The sequence below is a fragment of the Salmo salar genome, unplaced genomic scaffold (genome assembly GCF_965601325.2).
Source record: "Salmo salar unplaced genomic scaffold, fSalSal1 ptg000519l, whole genome shotgun sequence".
In the NCBI taxonomy this organism is placed as follows: Eukaryota; Metazoa; Chordata; class Actinopteri; order Salmoniformes; family Salmonidae; genus Salmo; species Salmo salar.
In genome coordinates, this window is record NW_027675407.1 from 11,674 (window position 1) to 38,265 (window position 26,592).

The 26,592-nt window shown below is 40.5% G+C and overlaps 1 protein-coding gene across 1 annotated transcript; it reads left to right on the forward strand.

The window, feature by feature from the left end:
* Nucleotides 1-23,232: 23,232 nt before the first annotated feature.
* Nucleotides 23,233-25,649, forward strand: LOC145876206 (uncharacterized; the record flags this gene model as incomplete). Its single annotated transcript, XM_082971993.1, has 1 exon — nt 23,233-25,649. A coding segment is annotated over one exon (1,137 nt), but the record flags the coding sequence as incomplete, so codon positions are not given.
* Between the last annotated feature and the right edge of the window lie 943 nt (nt 25,650-26,592).

Sequence of the window (26,592 nt, forward strand, 5' to 3'; positions counted from 1 at the left end):
ATACTCCTTGTCTCCACATTGTCTCCCTTTTGTTGCGAACTCAGAGCTGGTTCGTAATGGAATTAGGAATATATGGATAAACAATGTCAGAGCAGCATAGACTGAGATACAGTTAATACATATGAGATGAGAAATGATATGTAAACATTATTAAAGTGACTAGTGTTCCATTTATTAAAGTGGCCAATGATGTCAAGTCTATATGTAGGCTGCAGCCTCTCTGTGCTATTTAACAGTCTGATGGCCTTGAGATAGAAGCTGTTTTTTCAGTCTTTCGGTCTCAGCTTTGATGCACCTGTACTGATATCGCCTTCTGAATGATAGCGGGTGAACAGGCAGTGGCTCAGGTGGCTCGGGTAATAACAAAAAACATGTATGTATGCCTAAGGGGAAATTCACTTTCATACAGCTTAAAGGGGTGAGAAATTACACCGATATCAGTGGACAATTTGCACTAATGTAAATAAACATAGATGATGGAACATATTCCCTTTTGCTGACGTGATGAATCGCTAAGGGGACATAAATATTTACCATCTAAACCATGTGTGACCTCTCACCTCTCTGGATGTAGAAGTGTTCTTCCTAACCAGTCCCTCAACAGCTCTCTGACTGAGCTCCACCCTCACTGGGTCTTCAGAGGAGAGGAAGGCTGAGGAGGGATGGAAGGATGAATGGATCAGTCAGTCAATAAAGTGTAGAGCTGCTGTCTATGCTGTCTGCCAAAATCACTATTTTAGTAGTTCATTAAAGTAAATAAGGCTTTATGACTGCTGAATACCAACTATCAATCACTTAGATCATGTATTTTCAGGTAGAGATACATCCTTGGGACGTCCATAGCCCATTGAAGTTGACATTTAAAATGGTTAAGGTAGGGGTTAAGGTTAGGGTTTAGGGTAGGGATGTCCCAAGGATCCCAGAAAGCATTGACCATCGTGCATTCTTCTGTCTCTTTTACATAGCAGGTGTAAAATAAACACAGACAAGACAAGTAGGCACGCAGTGCATTATGGTCATTGTAGTTTAAAAATAGCATCTAATTATGTAGGGTGACCATACGTCCTCTTTTTCCCGGACATGTCCTCTTTTTGGACCTAAAAAAATGCGTCCGGCCGGGATTTCTAAATCGCCCAAAATGTCCGGGATTCGGCTTTTGCTTCCTACAGTCGCCATTCATTGTGTGCGTTTTGGGGGTTTTGCATTGCTTTGACCGCTTTCAAGCGCTCGTACTAAGACCGAAACAATTGTTAACGCTGTGACAGCACCACATTCTGTCGACATAGCTCAGAAAGCACTAGAAGACATACCTTACTGTGGTGTTTCTACTGATGGGAGCAATCACGGTGCTGTGAAAATATTCCCTCTGCTTATTCAGTATTTTGATTGGAAGAATGGTGGCGTGCAAAGTAAATTAGTCGAAGTTAAAAACACTCCAAATGAGACAGCTGATACGATCGCGCAATACATCAAAGAAACACTGGAAAATAATGGGATTTTTTCCAAATATATTGCATTTACAGTAGGGTGACCATACGTCCGCTTTTTCCCGGACATGTCCTCTTTTTGGAAAACTAAAATTTGGTCACCCTAAATTATGCCAATCTGCATGTGGGGTTGTTAGAGAAGAATGTGATTGTCAGCCCTAACAATCCATTCTAGCAGCTCATCAGGCTCTGAAAAAGTCTTCATTGATGACGTGTTCCGTCTATTCCAGGGGACAGCAGAGGAACTTCATCGATTCCACTCCTTCATCAATACAAGCAGTAAACATCTGAAATTCACCCTCACCTTTGATGCGCATGAAACAAGTTACCCGATGGTTGGACAATACTTTTCTCGTTAATCATCTTAAATACTTAAACTGGAAATCAACCAATCCTCCATTGTTAACGCAGTGGAAAGGTCAAATGCTTTATTATCTACACATGTAAAGTGAGTGAGACGGAGAGAAATAAAATGGTTAGGTTATGGTAAAGTTTATAAAAGATCAAATAAAATATTTTTCCCAAAAATTGTTTTAAGTCCCAATGCAAAGTTACACCTCACTGTTCTATTTTTGGAGTTATTACATAAAACCAATAAGAATTCAGAAGAATGCCAAAGGCAGGTGTGATGTAATATGGAAGACCGGTCTATTCCCTGTGATGTAAACAACAACAGAAATAACTTCAAATGTAGAACTTCAAATTAAACCAATCGTTTGCACTCATGACTTGAGTGATTAAAGTAAACCAACGTTTTGGAAATACATAACGCCATCTAATCAAAGAATGTTAGCTATATGCAGTTATCTTAGCCAGCCAGCTAACATTAGCTAGTTGGCCAACCAGCTATTAGCCTAACCAGCGCAGCCAATCAGCACGGCTATGGTCAGCGAGCTGGAGCTATTAGCCTAACCAGCGCAGCCAATCAGCACGGCTATGGTCAGCGAGCTGGAGCTATTAGCCTAACCAGCGCAGCCAATCAGCACGGCTATGGTCAGCGAGCTGGAGCTATTAGCCTAACCAGCGCAGCCAATCAGCACGGCTATGGTCAGCGAGCTGGAGCTATTAGCCTAACCAGCGCAGCCAATCAGCACGGCTATGGTCAGCGAGCTGGAGCCCAACTAATGGAGACCAGTTAGAACCCAACTAACAAAACCCAACTAAAACATGACTGCAGATCAGAAGAGACATACAGAATGATGGCAGGGAAAATCACAGCATTTAGAACAGACACATTTTATACGTAGCAGCATAGCCTTTATGTCATTATTATAGATGGTATCCCACACCGTAGCAGCATAGCCTTTATGTCATTATTATAGATGGTATCCCACACCGTAGCAGCATAGCCTTTATGTCATTATTATAGATGGTATCCCACACCGTAGCAGCATAGCCTTTATGTCATTATTATAGATGACATCCCACACCGTAGCAGCATAGCCTTTATGTCATTATTATAGATGGTATCCCACACCGTAGCAGCATAGCCTTTATGTCATTATTATAGATGACATCCCACACCGTAGCAGCATAGCCTTTATGTCATTATTATAGATGGTATCCCACACCGTAGCAGCATAGCCTTTATGTCATTATTATAGATGGTATCCCACACCGTAGCAGCATAGCCTTTATGTCATTATTATAGATGGTATCCCACACCGTAGCAGCATAGCCTTTATGTCATTATTATAGATGACATCCCACACCGTAGCAGCATAGCCTTTATGTCATTATTATAGATGGTATCCCACACCGTAGCAGCATAGCCTTTATGTCATTATTATAGATGGTATCCCACACCGTAGCAGCATAGCCTTTATGTCATTATTATAGATGGTATCCCACAGCGTAGCAGCATAGCCTTTATGTCATTATTATAGATGACGTCCCACACCGTAGCAGCATAGCCTTTATGTCATTATTATAGATGGTATCCCACACCGTAGCAGCATAGCCTTTATGTCATTATTATAGATGACATCCCACACCGTAGCAGCATAGCCTTTATGTCATTATTATAGATGACATCCCACACCGTAGCAGCATAGCCTTTATGTCATTATTATAGATGACATCCCACACCGTAGCACGTAGCAGCACAGCCTTTATGTCATTATTATAGATGGTATCCCACACCGTAGCAGCATAGCCTTTATGTCATTATTATAGATGGTATCCCACACCGTAGCAGCATAGCCTTTATGTCATTATTATAGATGGTATCCCACACCGTAGCAGCATAGCCTTTATGTCATTATTATAGATGGTATCCCACACCGTAGCAGCATAGCCTTTATGTCATTATTATAGATGGTATCCCACACCGTAGCAGCATAGCCTTTATGTCATTATTATAGATGACATCCCACACCGTAGCAGCATAGCCTTTATGTCATTATTATAGATGGTATCCCACACCGTAGCAGCACAGCCTTTATGTCATTATTATAGATGGTATCCCACACCGTAGCAGCATAGCCTTTATGTCATTATTATAGATGGTATCCCACACCGTAGCAGCATAGCCTTTATGTCATTATTATAGATGGTATCCCACACCGTAGCAGCATAGCCTTTATGTCATTATTATAGATGGTATCCCACACCGTAGCAGCATAGCCTTTATGTCATTATTATAGATGGTATCCCACACCGTAGCAGCATAGCCTTTATGTCATTATTATAGATGGTATCCCACACCGTAGCAGCATAGCCTTTATGTCATTATTATAGATGACATCCCACACCGTAGCAGCATAGCCTTTATGTCATTATTATAGATGACGTCCCACACCGTAGCAGCATAGCCTTTATGTCATTATTATAGATGGTATCCCACACCGTAGCAGCATAGCCTTTATGTCATTATTATAGATGGTATCCCACACCGTAGCAGCATAGCCTTTATGTCATTATTATAGATGGTATCCCACACCGTAGCAGCATAGCCTTTATGTCATTATTATAGATGGTATCCCACACCGTAGCAGCATAGCCTTTATGTCATTATTATAGATGGTATCCCACACCGTAGCAGCATAGCCTTTATGTCATTATTATAGATGACATCCCACACCGTAGCAGCATAGCCTTTATGTCATTATTATAGATGACATCCCACACCGTAGCAGCATAGCCTTTATGTCATTATTATAGATGGTATCCCACACCGTAGCAGCATAGCCTTTATGTCATTATTATAGATGACATCCCACACCGTAGCAGCACAGCCTTTATGTCATTATTATAGATGGTATCCCACACCGTAGCAGCATAACCTTTATGTCATTATTATAGATGGTATCCCACACCGTAGCAGCATAGCCTTTATGTCATTATTATAGATGACGTCCCACACCGTAGCAGCATAGCCTTTATGTCATTATTATAGATGACATCCCACACCGTAGCAGCATAGCCTTTATGTCATTATTATAGATGACATCCCACACCGTAGCAGCATAGCCTTTATGTCATTATTATAGATGGTATCCCACACCGTAGCAGCATAGCCTTTATGTCATTATTATAGATGGTATCCCACACCGTAGCAGCATAGCCTTTATGTCATTATTATAGCTGGTATCCCACACCGTAGCAGCATAGCCTTTATGTCATTATTATAGATGGTATCCCACACCGTAGCAGCATAGCCTTTATGTCATTATTATAGATGACATCCCACACCGTAGCAGCATAGCCTTTATGTCATTATTATAGATGACATCCCACACCGTAGCAGCATAGCCTTTATGTCATTATTATAGATGGTATCCCACACCGTAGCAGCATAGCCTTTATGTCATTATTATAGATGACATCCCACACCGTAGCAGCATAGCCTTTATGTCATTATTATAGATGGTATCCCACACCGTAGCAGCATAGCCTTTATGTCATTATTATAGATGGTATCCCACACCGTAGCAGCATAGCCTTTATGTCATTATTATAGATGGTATCCCACACCGTAGCAGCATAGCCTTTATGTCATTATTATAGATGACATCCCACACCGTAGCAGCATAGCCTTTATATCATTATTATAGATGACACACCGTAGCAGCATAGCCTTTATGTCATTATTATAGATGGTATCCCACACCGTAGCAGCATAGCCTTTATGTCATTATTATAGATGGTATCCCACACCGTAGCAGCATAGCCTTTATGTCATTATTATAGATGGTATCCCACACCGTAGCAGCACAGCCTTTATGTCATTATTATAGATGGTATCCCACACCGTAGCAGCATAGCCTTTATGTCATTATTATAGATGACATCCCACACCGTAGCAGCATAGCCTTTATGTCATTATTATAGATGACATCCCACACCGTAGCAGCATAGCCTTTATGTCATTATTATAGATGGTATCCCACACCGTAGCAGCATAGCCTTTATGTCATTATTATAGATGGTATCCCACACCGTAGCAGCATAGCCTTTATGTCATTATTATAGATGGTATCCCACACCGTAGCACCATAGCCTTTATGTCATTATTATAGATGACATCCCACACCGTAGCAGCATAGCCTTTATATCATTATTATAGATGACACACCGTAGCAGCATAGCCTTTATGTCATTATTATAGATGGTATCCCACACCGTAGCAGCATAGCCTTTATGTCATTATTATAGATGGTATCCCACACCGTAGCAGCATAGCCTTTATGTCATTATTATAGATGGTATCCCACACCGTAGCAGCATAGCCTTTATGTCATTATTATAGATGACATCCCACACCGTAGCAGCATAGCCTTTATATCATTATTATAGATGACACACCGTAGCAGCATAGCCTTTATGTCATTATTATAGATGACACACCGTAGCAGCATAGCCTTTATGTCATTATTATAGATGGTATCCCACACCGTAGCAGCATAGCCTTTATGTCATTATTATAGATGGTATCCCACACCGTAGCAGCATAGCCTTTATGTCATTATTATAGATGGTATCCCACACCGTAGCACCATAGCCTTTATGTCATTATTATAGATGACATCCCACACCGTAGCAGCATAGCCTTTATATCATTATTATAGATGGTATCCCACACCGTAGCAGCATAGCCTTTATATCATTATTATAGATGACACACCGTAGCAGCATAGCCTTTATGTCATTATTATAGATGGTATCCCACACCGTAGCAGCATAGCCTTTATGTCATTATTATAGATGACATCCCACACCGTAGCAGCATAGCCTTTATGTCATTATTATAGATGACATCCCACACCGTAGCAGCACAGCCTTTATGTCATTATTATAGATGACATCCCACACCGTAGCAGCATAGCCTTTATGTCATTATTATAGATGGTATCCCACACCGTAGCAGCATAGCCTTTATGTCATTATTATAGATGACATCCCACACCGTAGCAGCACAGCCTTTATGTCATTATTATAGATGACATCCCACACCGTAGCAGCATAGCCTTTATGTCATTATTATAGATGGTATCCCACACCGTAGCAGCATAGCCTTTATGTCATTATTATAGATGGTATCCCACACCGTAGCAGCATAGCCTTTATGTCATTATTATAGATGGTATCCCACACCGTAGCAGCATAGCCTTTATGTCATTATTATAGATGGTATCCCACACCGTAGCAGCACAGCCTTTATGTCATTATTATAGATGACATCCCACACCGTAGCAGCATAGCCTTTATGTCATTATTATAGATGGTATCCCACACCGTAGCAGCATAGCCTTTATGTCATTATTATAGATGGTATCCCACACCGTAGCAGCATAGCCTTTATGTCATTATTATAGATGGTATCCCACACCGTAGCAGCATAGCCTTTATGTCATTATTATAGATGGTATCCCACACCGTAGCAGCATAGCCTTTATGTCATTATTATAGATGACATCCCACACCGTAGCAGCATAGCCTTTATGTCATTATTATAGATGGTATCCCACACCGTAGCAGCATAGCCTTTATGTCATTATTATAGATGGTATCCCACACCGTAGCAGCATAGCCTTTATGTCATTATTATAGATGACATCCCACACCGTAGCAGCATAGCCTTTATGTCATTATTATAGATGGTATCCCACACCGTAGCAGCATAGCCTTTATGTCATTATTATAGATGACATCCCACACCGTAGCAGCATAGCCTTTATGTCATTATTATAGATGGTATCCCACACCGTAGCAGCATAGCCTTTATGTCATTATTATAGATGGTATCCCACACCGTAGCAGCATAGCCTTTATGTCATTATTATAGATGACGTCCCACACCGTAGCAGCATAGCCTTTATGTCATTATTATAGATGGTATCCCACACCGTAGCAGCATAACCTTTATGTCATTATTATAGATGGTATCCCACACCGTATCAGCATAGCCTTTATGTCATTATTATAGATGGTATCCCACACCGTAGCAGCATAGCCTTTATGTCATTATTATAGATGACATCCCACACCGTAGCAGCATAGCCTTTATGTCATTATTATAGATGGTATCCCACACCGTAGCAGCATAGCCTTTATGTCATTATTATAGATGACATCCCACACCGTAGCAGCATAGCCTTTATGTCATTATTATAGATGGTATCCCACACCGTAGCAGCATAGCCTTTATGTCATTATTATAGATGGTATCCCACACTGTAGCAGCATAGCCTTTATGTCATTATTATAGATGACATCCCACACCGTAGCAGCATAGCCTTTATGTCATTATTATAGATGGTATCCCACACCGTAGCAGCATAGCCTTTATGTCATTATTATAGATGGTATCCCACACCGTAGCAGCATAGCCTTTATGTCATTATTATAGATGGTATCCCACACCGTAGCAGCATAGCCTTTATGTCATTATTATAGATGACATCCCACACCGTAGCAGCACAGCCTTTATGTCATTATTATAGATGGTATCCCACACCGTAGCAGCATAGCCTTTATGTCATTATTATAGATGGTATCCCACACCGTAGCAGCATAGCCTTTATGTCATTATTATAGATGGTATCCCACACCGTAGCAGCATAGCCTTTATGTCATTATTATAGATGGTATCCCACACCGTAGCAGCATAGCCTTTATGTCATTATTATAGATGGTGTCCCACACCGTAGCAGCATAGCCTTTATGTCATTATTATAGATGGTATCCCACACCGTAGCAGCATAGCCTTTATGTCATTATTATAGATGACATCCCACACCGTAGCAGCATAGCCTTTATGTCATTATTATAGATGGTATCCCACACCGTAGCAGCATAGCCTTTATGTCATTATTATAGATGGTATCCCACACCGTAGCAGCATAGCCTTTATGTCATTATTATAGATGACATCCCACACCGTAGCAGCATAGCCTTTATGTCATTATTATAGATGGTATCCCACACCGTAGCAGCACAGCCTTTATGTCATTATTATAGATGGTATCCCACACCGTAGCAGCATAGCCTTTATGTCATTATTATAGATGGTATCCCACACCGTAGCAGCATAGCCTTTATGTCATTATTATAGATGGTATCCCACACCGTAGCAGCATAGCCTTTATGTCATTATTATAGATGGTATCCCACACCGTAGCAGCATAGCCTTTATGTCATTATTATAGATGGTATCCCACACCGTAGCAGCATAGCCTTTATGTCATTATTATAGATGACATCCCACACCGTAGCAGCATAGCCTTTATGTCATTATTATAGATGACATCCCACACCGTAGCAGCATAGCCTTTATGTCATTATTATAGATGGTATCCCACACCGTAGCAGCATAGCCTTTATGTCATTATTATAGATGGTATCCCACACCGTAGCAGCACAGCCTTTATGTCATTATTATAGATGACATCCCACACCGTAGCAGCATAGCCTTTATGTCATTATTATAGATGGTATCCCACACCGTAGCAGCATAGCCTTTATGTCATTATTATAGATGGTATCCCACACCGTAGCAGCATAGCCTTTATGTCATTATTATAGATGACATCCCACACCGTAGCAGCATAGCCTTTATGTCATTATTATAGATGGTATCCCACACCGTAGCAGCATAGCCTTTATGTCATTATTATAGATGGTATCCCACACCGTAGCAGCATAGCCTTTATGTCATTATTATAGATGACGTCCCACACCGTAGCAGCATAGCCTTTATGTCATTATTATAGATGACATCCCACACCGTAGCAGCATAGCCTTTATGTCATTATTATAGATGGTATCCCACACCGTAGCAGCATAGCCTTTATGTCATTATTATAGATGGTATCCCACACCGTAGCAGCATAGCCTTTATGTCATTATTATAGATGACATCCCACACCGTAGCAGCATAGCCTTTATGTCATTATTATAGATGGTATCCCACACCGTAGCAGCATAGCCTTTATGTCATTATTATAGATGACATCCCACACCGTAGCAGCATAGCCTTTATGTCATTATTATAGATGACATCCCACACCGTAGCAGCATAGCCTTTATGTCATTATTATAGATGACACACCACACCGTAGCAGCATAGCCTTTATGTCATTATTATAGATGACATCCCACACCGTAGCAGCATAGCCTTTATGTCATTATTATAGATGGTATCCCACACCGTAGCAGCATAGCCTTTATGTCATTATTATAGATGACATCCCACACCGTAGCAGCATAGCCTTTATGTCATTATTATAGATGGTATCCCACACCGTAGCAGCATAGCCTTTATGTCATTATTATAGATGACATCCCACACCGTAGCAGCATAGCCTTTATGTCATTATTATAGATGACATCCCACACCGTAGCAGCATAGCCTTTATGTCATTATTATAGATGACATCCCACACCGTAGCAGCATAGCCTTTATGTCATTATTATAGATGACATCCCACACCGTAGCAGCATAGCCTTTATGTCATTATTATAGATGACATCCCACACCGTAGCAGCATAGCCTTTATGTCATTATTATAGATGACATCCCACACCGTAGCAGCATAGCCTTTATGTCATTATTATAGATGGTATCCCACACCGTAGCAGCATAGCCTTTATGTCATTATTATAGATGACACACCGTAGCAGCATAGCCTTTATGTCATTATTATAGATGACATCCCACACCGTAGCAGCATAGCCTTTATGTCATTATTATAGATGGTATCCCACACCGTAGCAGCATAGCCTTTATATCATTATTATAGATGGTATCCCACACCGTAGCAGCACAGCCTTTATGTCATTATTATAGATGGTATCCCACACCGTAGCAGCATAGCCTTTATGTCATTATTATAGATGGTATCCCACACCGTAGCAGCATAGCCTTTATGTCATTATTATAGATGGTATCCCACACCGTAGCAGCATAGCCTTTATGTCATTATTATAGATGACATCCCACACCGTAGCAGCATAGCCTTTATGTCATTATTATAGATGGTATCCCACACCGTAGCAGCATAGCCTTTATGTCATTATTATAGATGACACACCGTAGCAGCATAGCCTTTATGTCATTATTATAGATGGTATCCCACACCGTAGCAGCATAGCCTTTATGTCATTATTATAGATGGTATCCCACACCGTAGCAGCATAGCCTTTATGTCATTATTATAGATGGTATCCCACACCGTAGCAGCATAGCCTTTATGTCATTATTATAGATGACATCCCACACCGTAGCAGCACAGCCTTTATGTCATTATTATAGATGGTATCCCACACCGTAGCAGCATAGCCTTTATGTCATTATTATAGATGGTATCCCACACCGTAGCAGCATAGCCTTTATGTCATTATTATAGATGGTATCCCACACCGTAGCAGCATAGCCTTTATGTCATTATTATAGATGGTATCCCACACCGTAGCAGCATAGCCTTTATGTCATTATTATAGATGGTGTCCCACACCGTAGCAGCATAGCCTTTATGTCATTATTATAGATGGTATCCCACACCGTAGCAGCATAGCCTTTATGTCATTATTATAGATGACATCCCACACCGTAGCAGCATAGCCTTTATGTCATTATTATAGATGGTATCCCACACCGTAGCAGCATAGCCTTTATGTCATTATTATAGATGGTATCCCACACCGTAGCAGCATAGCCTTTATGTCATTATTATAGATGACATCCCACACCGTAGCAGCATAGCCTTTATGTCATTATTATAGATGGTATCCCACACCGTAGCAGCACAGCCTTTATGTCATTATTATAGATGGTATCCCACACCGTAGCAGCATAGCCTTTATGTCATTATTATAGATGGTATCCCACACCGTAGCAGCATAGCCTTTATGTCATTATTATAGATGGTATCCCACACCGTAGCAGCATAGCCTTTATGTCATTATTATAGATGGTATCCCACACCGTAGCAGCATAGCCTTTATGTCATTATTATAGATGGTATCCCACACCGTAGCAGCATAGCCTTTATGTCATTATTATAGATGACATCCCACACCGTAGCAGCATAGCCTTTATGTCATTATTATAGATGACATCCCACACCGTAGCAGCATAGCCTTTATGTCATTATTATAGATGGTATCCCACACCGTAGCAGCATAGCCTTTATGTCATTATTATAGATGGTATCCCACACCGTAGCAGCACAGCCTTTATGTCATTATTATAGATGACATCCCACACCGTAGCAGCATAGCCTTTATGTCATTATTATAGATGGTATCCCACACCGTAGCAGCATAGCCTTTATGTCATTATTATAGATGGTATCCCACACCGTAGCAGCATAGCCTTTATGTCATTATTATAGATGACATCCCACACCGTAGCAGCATAGCCTTTATGTCATTATTATAGATGGTATCCCACACCGTAGCAGCATAACCTTTATGTCATTATTATAGATGACGTCCCACACCGTAGCAGCATAGCCTTTATGTCATTATTATAGATGACATCCCACACCGTAGCAGCATAGCCTTTATGTCATTATTATAGATGGTATCCCACACCGTAGCAGCATAGCCTTTATGTCATTATTATAGATGGTATCCCACACCGTAGCAGCATAGCCTTTATGTCATTATTATAGATGACATCCCACACCGTAGCAGCATAGCCTTTATGTCATTATTATAGATGGTATCCCACACCGTAGCAGCATAGCCTTTATGTCATTATTATAGATGACATCCCACACCGTAGCAGCATAGCCTTTATGTCATTATTATAGATGACATCCCACACCGTAGCAGCATAGCCTTTATGTCATTATTATAGATGACACACCACACCGTAGCAGCATAGCCTTTATGTCATTATTATAGATGACATCCCACACCGTAGCAGCATAGCCTTTATGTCATTATTATAGATGGTATCCCACACCGTAGCAGCATAGCCTTTATGTCATTATTATAGATGACATCCCACACCGTAGCAGCATAGCCTTTATGTCATTATTATAGATGGTATCCCACACCGTAGCAGCATAGCCTTTATGTCATTATTATAGATGGTATCCCACACCGTAGCAGCATAGCCTTTATATCATTATTATAGATGGTATCCCACACCGTAGCAGCATAGCCTTTATGTCATTATTATAGATGGTATCCCACACCGTAGCAGCATAGCCTTTATGTCATTATTATAGATGGTATCCCACACCGTAGCAGCATAGCCTTTATGTCATTATTATAGATGGTATCCCACACCGTAGCAGCATAGCCTTTATGTCATTATTATAGATGGTATCCCACACCGTAGCAGCATAGCCTTTATGTCATTATTATAGATGGTATCCCACACCGTAGCAGCATAGCCTTTATGTCATTATTATAGATGACATCCCACACCGTAGCAGCATAGCCTTTATGTCATTATTATAGATGACATCCCACACCGTAGCAGCATAGCCTTTATGTCATTATTATAGATGACATCCCACACCGTAGCAGCATAGCCTTTATGTCATTATTATAGATGACATCCCACACCGTAGCAGCATAGCCTTTATGTCATTATTATAGATGACATCCCACACCGTAGCAGCATAGCCTTTATGTCATTATTATAGATGACATCCCACACCGTAGCAGCATAGCCTTTATGTCATTATTATAGATGGTATCCCACACCGTAGCAGCATAGCCTTTATGTCATTATTATAGATGACACACCGTAGCAGCATAGCCTTTATGTCATTATTATAGATGACATCCCACACCGTAGCAGCATAGCCTTTATGTCATTATTATAGATGGTATCCCACACCGTAGCAGCATAGCCTTTATGTCATTATTATAGATGGTATCCCACACCGTAGCAGCACAGCCTTTATGTCATTATTATAGATGGTATCCCACACCGTAGCAGCATAGCCTTTATGTCATTATTATAGATGGTATCCCACACCGTAGCAGCATAGCCTTTATGTCATTATTATAGATGGTATCCCACACCGTAGCAGCATAGCCTTTATGTCATTATTATAGATGACATCCCACACCGTAGCAGCATAGCCTTTATGTCATTATTATAGATGGTATCCCACACCGTAGCAGCATAGCCTTTATGTCATTATTATAGATGGTATCCCACACCGTAGCAGCATAGCCTTTATGTCATTATTATAGATGACGTCCCACACCGTAGCAGCATAGCCTTTATGTCATTATTATAGATGACATCCCACACCGTAGCAGCACAGCCTTTATGTCATTATTATAGATGACATCCCACACCGTAGCAGCATAGCCTTTATGTCATTATTATAGATGACATCCCACACCGTAGCAGCATAGCCTTTATGTCATTATTATAGATGGTATCCCACACCGTAGCAGCATAGCCTTTATGTCATTATTATAGATGACATCCCACACCGTAGCAGCACAGCCTTTATGTCATTATTATAGATGGTATCCCACACCGTAGCAGCATAGCCTTTATGTCATTATTATAGATGACATCCCACACCGTAGCAGCATAGCCTTTATGTCATTATTATAGATGGTATCCCACACCGTAGCAGCATAGCCTTTATGTCATTATTATAGATGGTATCCCACACCGTAGCAGCATAGCCTTTATGTCATTATTATAGATGGTATCCCACACCGTAGCAGCACAGCCTTTATGTCATTATTATAGATGACATCCCACACCGTAGCAGCATAGCCTTTATGTCATTATTATAGATGGTATCCCACACCGTAGCAGCATAGCCTTTATGTCATTATTATAGATGGTATCCCACACCGTAGCAGCATAGCCTTTATGTCATTATTATAGATGGTATCCCACACCGTAGCAGCATAGCCTTTATGTCATTATTATAGATGGTATCCCACACCGTAGCAGCATAGCCTTTATGTCATTATTATAGATGACATCCCACACCGTAGCAGCATAGCCTTTATGTCATTATTATAGATGGTATCCCACACCGTAGCAGCACAGCCTTTATGTCATTATTATAGATGACATCCCACACCGTAGCAGCATAGCCTTTATGTCATTATTATAGATGACATCCCACACCGTAGCAGCATAGCCTTTATGTCATTATTATAGATGGTATCCCACACCGTAGCAGCATAGCCTTTATGTCATTATTATAGATGACATCCCACACCGTAGCAGCATAGCCTTTATGTCATTATTATAGATGACATCCCACACCGTAGCAGCATAGCCTTTATGTCATTATTATAGATGGTATCCCACACCGTAGCAGCATAGCCTTTATGTCATTATTATAGATGACACACCGTAGCAGCATAGCCTTTATGTCATCTACTAAACCACTGGCCGTGTTCGAGAGCATGAAATCCATGCTGCATTGTGGGTAAATGGTCACTGGCTGACTGATTTATAAATAATAATGAGTAGTTATTTATGATGTAAGGTGATTTGTAGATCAGTCAGTCGGCAGTCACCTGCAGTGTCGAACAAGCCCAATACCAAACCAATCAGGTGGTTGTTTGATCAAATGAAGCTTCAGACGCCATTGATGACGTGCTGCTGATAAAGTGATACAGGCATCGGTACACTGCTTTGAAGTTTACTGCTTATCGATTTGGACGCAGGCCTCGTAGCTCCGGTATCAAACATAACATCCCTAATGAAAAGTTGTCAAAACAAAAAGGAGCAAGCAGGTTGATTTCCTCTGTCGATTTGAACCCACAGCAAGAAGGCACCAGAGCCTACTGTGCTAACGGCTTCCCACTAGATAACACAACCACACAGTTCATGAAAGGTATGAGGTGAAGCTTGAGCTAGATATCGACCTTCCTGTTCCCGTCCCTCAAGTCAGTGAGTCAACACAGGAAGGAGCAATGGATGGATAGTTCATTTATTTCCAAAGCTGCAATGATGGGACACACACAGTGTGGATGAATGATCAGTAGTGACGGGATATAAATAGCACTCCGATAGTAATTCTCCACAAATCTGCCGAATAATATACTAACTTTGTTGTTGTTGAAATGTCTATCAAAGTTTTTGTGATCGCATGGTGGATTTAACAATTCCTACTAATTCCTAATGTACTCTAATAAAATAAATACAACATCAGAATAAACTGTCATCCAATTTAGTATCAAAATATATCAAATTAACCTGAAATATTACTCAACGTCCCCCTCTGGTGGTGAAGAAGTATAATCCACCTAAACTAACAGAACCGGGCTGATAAACTGGCTGGTGTTCATGAGTTTATAAAACACATACTTTATACATGTCATAAATTACCTGCATTGATGAGACACACAGTGTGGATGAATGATCAGGATATAAATAGCACTCCTAAAGAAGATGCAGTGTGGATGAATGATCAGGATATAAATAGCACTCCTAAAGAAGATGCAGTGTGGATGAATGATCAGGATATAAATAGCACTCCTAAAGAAGATGCAGTGTGGATGAATGATCAGGATATAAATAGCACTCCTAAAGAAGATGCAGTGTGGATGAATGATCAGGATATAAATAGCACTCCTAAAGAAGATGCAGTGTGGATGAATGATCAGGATATATATAGCACTCCTAAAGAAGATGCAGTGTGGATGAATGATCAGGATATAAATAGCACTCCTAAAGAAGATGCAGTGTGGATGAATGATCAGTTGTGACAGGATATAAATAGCTCTCCTAAAGAAGATGCAGTGAGGATGAATGATCAGGATATAAATAGCACTCCTAAAGAAGATGCAGTGTGGATGAATGATCAGGATATAAATAGCTCTCCTAAAGAAGATGCGGTGTGGATGAATGATCAGGATATAAATAGCACTCCTAAAGAAGATGCAGTGTGGATGAATGATCAGTAGTGACAGGATATAAATAGCACTCCTAAAGAAGATGCATTTTCCAGTTTGCTACCAACTTGATAGAGGGAACTTCAGCATAAAACCCACATGGAAAACTGAGATTCGGCAAATAACATATAAAGAGGGGCCAAACCAACAACAGAAGTTACTAAAACATAAATTGCTAATTTATGATTTAAAAGGTGGATTTTATGATCTAATGTCAACTTTATGCATTTCTATCCCAGGACCACCCAATTTTCAAATTCTCCATAAATCTGCTGTGGATTACCCAGAATCCCATACCTTTATCACTGAAAGTAATGTAAACACACGAGCAGCAGTCTAAGGTCCTGCATCTCAGTGGTAGAGGCATCACTACAGACCCGGGATCAAAACTACAGACACGGGTCCGTTATTGTAAATAAGAATTTGTCCTTAGCTGGTTTGCCTTGTTAAATAAAGGTTAAATAAATGTTTTAAATGTAACTTCATTACACCGTTACACTGGCATACAAACCCGGTAGCATAGAGTTGATAATACATATGACGTTGGAAAATAGTGCATTGTGGGTAGTTTAGAAGATTTCCCTAAATAAGTTAATACTGTAACGACCCTGGGTTTATAAGCACGGATATTGACTCTGCCGTTCGAGCTTTTGCGGCACAGTCGATAGCGCGCTGGACTTCGGGCTTGAAGGTCGAGGGTTCGAGACCTGCTCCCTGCTGTTTCATTACAATACATTTGTAATAACGCAAAAAACATAACTGTTTGTCCTTATAGGGAACCAGATCGTGACTACAACTAGCTTACTAAGTCTTTAACCACACTGTGTTGTTACACTGGTGAGTAAAAAAATCTTCCTACAATCAAACTTGTCTGAAAATAAAGTATACATTTTACTCAACTGCGTTACCCACTCCAGTCAGCAGATGGCGGTCTGGGAATTTAAGGTAATGCTGTTGGTGTGACGTATAATGTAGTGGACGGAACGCTTCTTTCAACAGCAGCAACAGTTATTCAGCCTCCTCGGTAGCTTGTAGACCAAATAGCCGAACCAATTAAGCTCATTAGACGCTTTAGTGTATATTAGCCACTGTGTTTTAAAACCACTTCTGTCGTCTAGTTAGTTATCAGATTTAATTTCATATTTACGGTGGTGTTGTTATTGGTCAGCTAGCGGGCTGGTTAATTTAGCATTAGCCTAGCTAGCTAACATCTCCGACCATGCGGTCACTGAGCTACTCTCCTGCTAAAGAAGAGAATATCACAGTAAAACAAGAAGTAGAGGGTGAGGCCATTACTGTGAAAGAAGAAAAAGACGCGTTCAGAGTGAAAGAGGAGGAGGATGTTACAGTAAAAGAAGAGGAGGATGCAGTTTATGGAGTGAAAGAGGAAGAGGGGGAGATGACTGTTACATCGATAGAGGAGGAAACTGGACATCTGGGCCCGGTTTCCCAAACGCATCTTAAGGCGTCCAATGGTTCTAACGGTGAACTTAGCCATAAGATGGTTTTGAGAAACCGTTCCCTGATTAACACTAGTAAGTACTGTCTTAAATACAGAGGCACAAACTCTGCAGTTGTTGAACTGATGTGTGGTGTTAAAGCGGAAATCTGCAATTGCTACACCTATATTGTGACTTTTAAATTATTTAATTATAGCCATTGGTTCTTGAAGAATATAACACATGCTTCGTGAGCTTAGTTCAACTGTTGTACCCCATCAGATCCCCAAATAAGCTTTTTTTACTCCAATGTTTAGAAACAATGTAAACCAACACTGTATAGCCTCAACATAGTTAAAACTATAATGTTGATATTATGGATGGTCAGTCCTTGCATCCATAGTCCTGTCTATGAATTTGAAAGTAGTTACATTTCTCCAACCCCATCATCTTATTACCAAAACAGTGTTTGAACTGCAGATTGATGGGTTGTGTGGGCTTTTTAAACAGCAACAAAATGGCTGCCCAGAGGCTTGGTTTGGTAAACAGCTGAGGGATGGGGGATGGAGAAATGTAATCACTCTCAAATTCATAGAGGAAGCTATTGTAGAAACCGTAACCCAACACCTAGCGACCTCATCAAGAAGTTCAGACATTTTGGTGTAACAGTTATAAGGTGTTGGCTTGACAGTTGCTGGACCCAGGTTTGAGTCTAGCTCAGGACTACCCCCTGAATTCACTACACTCTGAATACAAAGGCTGGACATCCATGAGGTCAAAATAATCGTTTTAACCAGATTGAGGCTATATAGTATATTCTAGAATTGCCAGTGAAGATTTCTTGTGGGGGTGAAATTGTTACAGCTGTTGATAAGTCATTGTATAATATTCAGCCAACTTTTTTTTCATGTCATTACATACCTAGATACATTCATGAATTGGTTTGAAACCTTTGTTTTAAAACCTTCTCAAAGTTGGTGCCTTGATGGATTTGTAGAAAACGGTTTGTCATAAAACACTATTTTTTTATTAATTAAATGTAACCTGCTCCAATATCCAATGATAGGCGTGGCGCGAATTACAAATTCCTCAAAAATACAAAAACTTCAATTTTTCAAACATATGACTATTTCACAGCATTTTAAAGACAAGACTCTCCTTTATCTAACCACACTGTCCGATTTTAAAAAGGCTTTACAGCGAAAGCAAAACATTAGATTATGTCAGCAGAGTACCAAGCCAGAAATAATCAGACACCCATTTTTCAAGCTAGCATATAATGTCACAAAAACCCAGAAGACAGCTAAATGCAGCACTAACCTTTGATGATCTTCATCAGATGACACACCTAGGACATTATGTTATACAATACATGCATGTTTTGTTCAATCAAGTTCATATTTATATCAAAAAACAGCTTTTTACATCAGCATGTGACGTTCAGAACTAGCATACCCCCCGCAAACTTCCGGAGGAATTTGCTAACATTTTACTAAATTACTCACGATAAACGTTCACAAAAAGCATAACAATTATTTTAAGAATTATAGATACAGAACTCCTCTATGCACTCGATATGTCCGATTTTAAAATAGCTTTTTGGTGAAAGCACATTTTGCAATATTCTAAGTACATAGCCCAGCCATCACGGGCTAGCTATTTAGACACCCGGCAAGTTTAGCACTCACCAATATCAGGTTTACTATTATAAAAGTTTGATTACCTTTTGTTGTCTTCGTCAGAATGCACTCCCAGGACTGCTACTTCAATAACAAATGTTGGTTTGGTCCAAAATAATCCATCGTTATATCCGAATAGCGGCGTTTTGTTCGTGCGTCCCAGACACTATCTGAAATGGTAAATCAGGGTCGCGCACATGGCGCAATTCGTGACAAAAAAAATCTAAATATTCCATTACCGTACTTCCAAGCATGTCAACCGCTGTTTAAAATCCATTTTTATGCCATTTTTCTCGTAAAAAAGCGATAATATTCCGACCGGGAATCTCCGTTTAGCTAAACAGAGGAAAGTAAACAAAGCTTTCGGTCGACGCGGGCACGAGCCTGAGTCTCACAGTACTGTAACCAGCCACTACCCAAACGCGCTACTTTTTTTCAGCCAGAGCCTGCAAAGCCACGATTCAGCTTTTTACCGCCTTCTGAGACCCTATGGCAGCCGTAGGAAGTGTCACGGGACAGCTAAGATCCTCACTCTTCAATAAACAGAGACAAGAAGAACGACACCTTGTCAGACAGGCCACTTCCTGAATGAAACCTTCTCAGATTTTTGCCTGCCAAATGAGTTCTGTTATACTCACAGACACCATTCAAACAGGGTGTTTTCTATCCATATGTAATAAGTATATGCATATTCTAGTTACTGGGTAGGAGTGGTAACCAGATTAAATCGGGTACGTTTTTTATCCAGCCGTGAAAATACTGCCCCCTAGCCATAACAGGTTAAAATCAATTTTTATGCCATTTTTCTCGTAAAAAAGCGATAATATTCCGACCGGGAAAGCGTGTTTAGGTTCAGAGACGAAATAAAATAAAAACATGGGGTCGTCTCGTGCACGCGCCTCAGCCCATTGTCCTCTAATAGAGCACTTGCCAAAAGCGCTAAAGTTTTTCAGCCAGCGCCTGGAATTACATCATTCAGCTTTTTCCCGGGTTCTGAGAGCCTATGGGAGCCGTAGGAAGTGTCACGTTACAGCAAAGATCCTACATTTTCTTTAAACAGAGCCAAGAAGCTCAAGGAATGGTCAGACAGGCCACTTCCTGTACAGAATCTTCTCAGGTTTTGGCCTGCCAAATGAGTTCTGTTATACTCACAGACACCATTCAAACAGTTTTAGAAACTTTGGAGTGTTTTCTATCCAAAGCTAATAATTATATGCATATTCTAGTTTCTGGGCAGTAGTAATAACCAGATTAAATCGGGTACGTTTTTTATCCGGCCGTGTAAATACTGCCCCCTACCCCCAACAGGTTAACAAACCTCCAAACGAGCTTCAATGCCATAGAACACTCGTTCCGTGGCCTCCAACTGCTCTTAAACGCTAGAAAAAACTAATCGCTAATAACCGATCGCTGCCCGCACCCGCCCGTCGAGCATCACGTCTCTGGATGGTTCTGACTTAGAATATGTGGACAACTATAAATACCTAGGTGTCCGGCTAGACTGTAAACTCTCCTTCCAGACTAATATTAAGCATCTCCAATCCAAAATTAAATCTAGAATTGGCTTCCTATTTTGCAACAAAGCCTCCTTCACTCACGCTGCCAAACATACCCTCGTAAAACTGACTATCCTACCGATCCTTGACTTTGGCGATGTCATTTTCAAAATAGCCTCCAACACTCTACTCAGAAAACTGGATGCAGTCTATCACAGTGCCATCCGTTTTGTCACCAAAGCCCCATATACCACCCACCACTGGGACCTGTATGCTCTCGTCGGCTGGCCCTCGCTACATATTCGTCGCCAAACCCACTGGCTCCAGGTCATCTATAAGTCTTTGCTAGGCCACCTTATCTCAGCTCACTGGTCACCATAGCAACACCCACCCATAGCACGCGCTCCAGCAGGTATATCTCACTGGTCATCCCCAAAGCCAACACCTACTTTGGCCGCATTTCCTTCCAGTTCTCTGCTGCCAGTGACTGGAACGAATTGCAAAAATCGCTGGAGTTGGAGACTTATATCTCCCTCACTAACTTTAAGCATCAGCTATCTGAGCAGTTTACCGATCGCTGCAGCTGTACACAGCCCATCTGTAAATAGTCCATCCAACTGCCTACCTCATCCCCATGTTTTTATTGACTTTTTTTGCTCTTTTGCACACCAGTATTTCTACTTGAACATCTATCACTCCAGTGTTAAATTGTAATTACTTCACTACTATGGTCTATTTATTGCCTTGCCTCCGTACTCCATTTGCACACACTGTATATAGATTTTTCTATTGTGTTATTGACTGTTCGTTTGTTTATCCCACGTGTAACTCTGTTGTTTGTGTCGCACTGCTTTGCTTTATCTTGGCCAGGTTGCAGTTGTAAATGAGAACTTGTTCTCAACTAGCCTTCCTGGTTAAACAAAGGAGAAATAAAAAATTAAATCTTAACTTTTATTGACAACACCCAAATGGATACTTTTATTAACGTGGTTCTTCTATAATTACACATAATTCATAATACTGTAGCAAACATTATATTAAACAGGACATTCAAACAAGCCTTACAATTATAATCCAAAGTAGTGTGAAATGCACTCATAAGCAACCTGGAAATGGAGGTTACTCCCCTGAGTTTAACCCCATTCACTTTCAGAATACATTGTGAAAAACTAAAATCTTTGCTCGCCATTTTTGCTCCAGGCAGATATAGTACATCCATAACAAGTGGTTTCCTCATTAGCTGGAGGAGTTTCTATAACCAAATTGCATGTGCATCGCACTCGTGCCGCAATTTTAGCAAACACAGAAAGGGGCCTATATTGGAGACCAAAAGTCGTCTGGCACACTGTTTAGAGTTTCAACAACATGAATAACGTATTTCTAGCCTACAATCATCTATGTTACTACTCATGTGAAAACAAGACAATATATGACTATTCTTGCTCATTTTAAGACAATTGTCAAATAATTTTTACATTCATTACAGACGTCAATTGTTGTCCAACATCATGGCTCCGCTGTTGGCATCACCTTTTACAGTGGATTACCGCTGTTGTGGGCCTTTAATCATCTGTCTGACTTTGTTGTTCACACAGGAGAGATACGGGACTATCGTGGATCCTCTGGGGAGCCTCAACAACCTCATGATGCTGAAGAGGCAGAGAAGAGTCTCTCCAGATCAGAACACCTCAAGAAACACCTGCAAAGACCCACAGGGAAGAGAACTCACTGCTGCTCTGACTGTGGGAAGAGATTCACCTCATCAGGCATTAAAATTCATCAGAGAATCCACACAGGAGAGAAATCTTATAGCTGTAGTCAATGTGGGAAGAGGTTTACTCAGTCAACCAGCCTGATATCACACCAGAGAATACACACAGGAGAGAAATCTTATAGCTGTGATCAATGTGGGAAGAGTTTTAGTCAGTCTCGCTATCTGACAGTGCACCAGAGAACACACACAGGAGAGAAACCTTATATCTGTGGTCAATGTGGGAAGAGTTTTACTACATCTGGCTCTCTGACTTCACACCAGAGAATACACACAGGAGAGAAACCATATAGCTGTCATCAATGTGGAAAAGGTTTTTGTCAATCTAGAGATCTGACAGTGCACCAGAGAACACACACAGGAGAGAAACCTTATAGCTGTGATCAATGTGGGAAGAGTTTTACTACATCTGGCTCTCTGACTTCACACCAGAGAATACACACAGGAGAGAAACCATATAGCTGTCATCAATGTGGAAAAGGTTTTTGTCAATCTAGAGATCTGACAGTGCACCAGAGAACACACACAGGAGAGAAACCTTATAGCTGTGATCAATGTGGGAAGAGTTTTACTACATCTGGCTCTCTGACTTTACACCAGAGAATACACACAGGAGAGAAACCTTATAGCTGTGGTCACTGTGGGAAGAGTTTTAGTCAATCTAGCGCTCTGACTTTACACCAGAGAACACACACAGGAGAGAAACCTTATAGCTGTGATCAATGTGGGAAGAGTTTTACTACATCTGTCTCTCTGACTTTACACCAGAGAATACACACAGGAGAGAAACCTTACAGCTGTGGTCAATGTGGAAAAGGTTTTTGTCAATCTGGAGATCTGACAGTGCACCAGAGAACACACACAGGAGAGAAACCTTATAGCTGTAATCAATGTGGGAAAGGTTTTACTCAGTTATGCAACCTGATATCACACCAAAGAACACACACAGGAGAGAAACCTTATAGCTGTAATCAATGTGGGAAAAGTTTTACTCGGTCAAGCAGCCTGATATACCACCAGAGAACACAAACAGGAGAGAAACCTTATATCTGTGCTCAATATGGGAAGAGGTTTGGTCGATCTGGGCAGAGGACTGTACACCAGAGAACACACACAGAAGAGAAACCTCATAGCTGTGCCCAGAGATAATCTGATAAAAGGTCTCTGATCAAATATCAGAGAATACATACATGAAGGAGTTGTTTCATGATATAAATGAAATTAAATCTCACAATGTAGAATGTTTTAACATTGTAGTCGGAGATTTTTAATGATGTCACAATGTAGAACCCTAAATGTTTGTCCCCTGTTCTATTGATTTCAACATGATATGGATATTAGCCTCAGGGGGAAAATCCAGGCTCTGAAATGGAAGAGTTACTATTTATGTGATTTAATAAAAAGTGACTAACACAAATAGAGTTGTGTTACACTTACCATGTTGGTGACCCACTTCAATCACAATGCAACACTTCAAAATGTAGCTTGCTGTTTTCTACAAATTGTCCTCTAACCAGGGATGTACACATTATTCCCAGATTCCGTGTGGTTTTTGAGTTGTTACTTTTAACAGGAAGTGCAACCTCATCTCCCTCCTGTCGTACAATTGATTTCAACATGATATTAATGAGTGATGACAAATTAGTGTTGATCATTCCTTTGTTTAGGGACCCCTACATTTAAATGCATCACTCCAAAATGTGGCTGACTGTCTTCTGCAGGTTGTCCTCTAACCAGTGAGGTAAAATATATCTCCCATTTCCATGTGTTTTTTTAGTTGTGTTAGTTTTAACAGCACGTACAACCTGATTTCCCCCCTAATCGATATCAGTGATTTATTGCTACTTGTCAAAACAACAGTGTTTCTGGTGCTTGTGCAGTTTATAAGGAGCTTGGTTTAAAAAAATACAAGTAATATGATTATTGTGGCAGATGTTTGTGTTCATAGCACATTTTATGTTTAGTTTTTCAATATATCCCAAACTGTTTCTGCATATTGGTTATTGATGTAGACAAGTTAAAACTGGGTTTTGACATTGGGGATATCCCACCAAATATTTCATATTTACATTTCATGTAACATTTAGTAATGATAATTATTTATGCAACCAACTGACAATTTTTTTGTGCAATTATATTGACATTGTTGCCCTGCTTTTCGAATATCAGGGTTCATTCTCACAAGGGTGGGCAGCCATAAAGATTTGTGTTTTGTGTTTAGCTAGTGCGTTACCATGGATCTTATTTTGACTGCACGTTTTTCCGTATTGGAGATGAGTTTGGTTTGGGCTCATTCCAAGGGGACCAGAGTTCTAGAAGCTAGTCAGTTTTAGGAAGAGGAGAGTTCTAGAAGCTAGTGAGTTTTAGGAAGAGGAGAGTTCTAGAAGCTAGTGAGTTTTAGGAAGATGAGAGTTCTAGAAGCTAGTGAGTTTTAGGAAGAGGAGAGTTCTAGAAGCTAGTGAGTTTTAGGAAGAGGAGAGTTCTAGAAGCTAGTGAGTTTTAGGAAGAGGAGAGTTCTAGAAGCTTGTGAGTTTTAGGAAGAGGAGAGTTCTAGAAGCTAGTGAGTTTTAGGAAGAGGAGAGTTCTAGAAGCTAGTGAGTTTTAGGAAGAGGAGAGTTCTAGAAGCTAGTGGGGGAAAAATGTTTTTTTCTTGTTTTTAATTGTTGACATCCAGTCGACACCATGTTTATATTGGTGAAGGTGAAGCATTGTAGTTGATTATAATGTGAAATAGAAGTTGTTTTCTGTTGATGGTGAGCAAACTTTTAAGGTGTTAGTCTTTGGTTTTTCCATTTTGTGTTTTGAGGTTGGACTTTAGCACGTCTAGCTCGTTAGCCCGTCTAGCTCGTTAGCCCGTCTAGCTCGTTAGCACGTAGGACGCACTGATTGGTGTCACCTCGTTAGTCAGTATGTGTTACACCTGTGCTGGCTTGTCCATCTCGTTAGTGGGAAGGTGTTTCACCTGAGCTGGTCCAGGTTCTATTTAAGAGTGTCTGGCCCAGTGCTCCAGTTGTCTTGATACATGTGGAGAGTCAACACCTTTAGTTGCTCCACCTTTTTGGTTTGCTTCCTGTCTTTAAGTTTGGTGTGGGTTTTTATTTTGTTTTACTCTTCTTGGGCAGATTTAGTGGGTCTCATGGTGGGTGTCTTTTATGTCCCAGTTGTTGTTACTAGTCAACTTTCAGTGGACACTGAGAGCAAAATTGCAAGATTATGTTATAATACTTTTATTGCATCAAATGTTTGTTTTATGCAACACAATAGAGGGTTCTTAGAACTATTGTGTCTGTGTTCTACTGAGGATGGGCCTCTGGGAGAAAACACTGACAGGAGATTTACAATGTCTTTTGGGTGATAAAACCTAGAGACTGC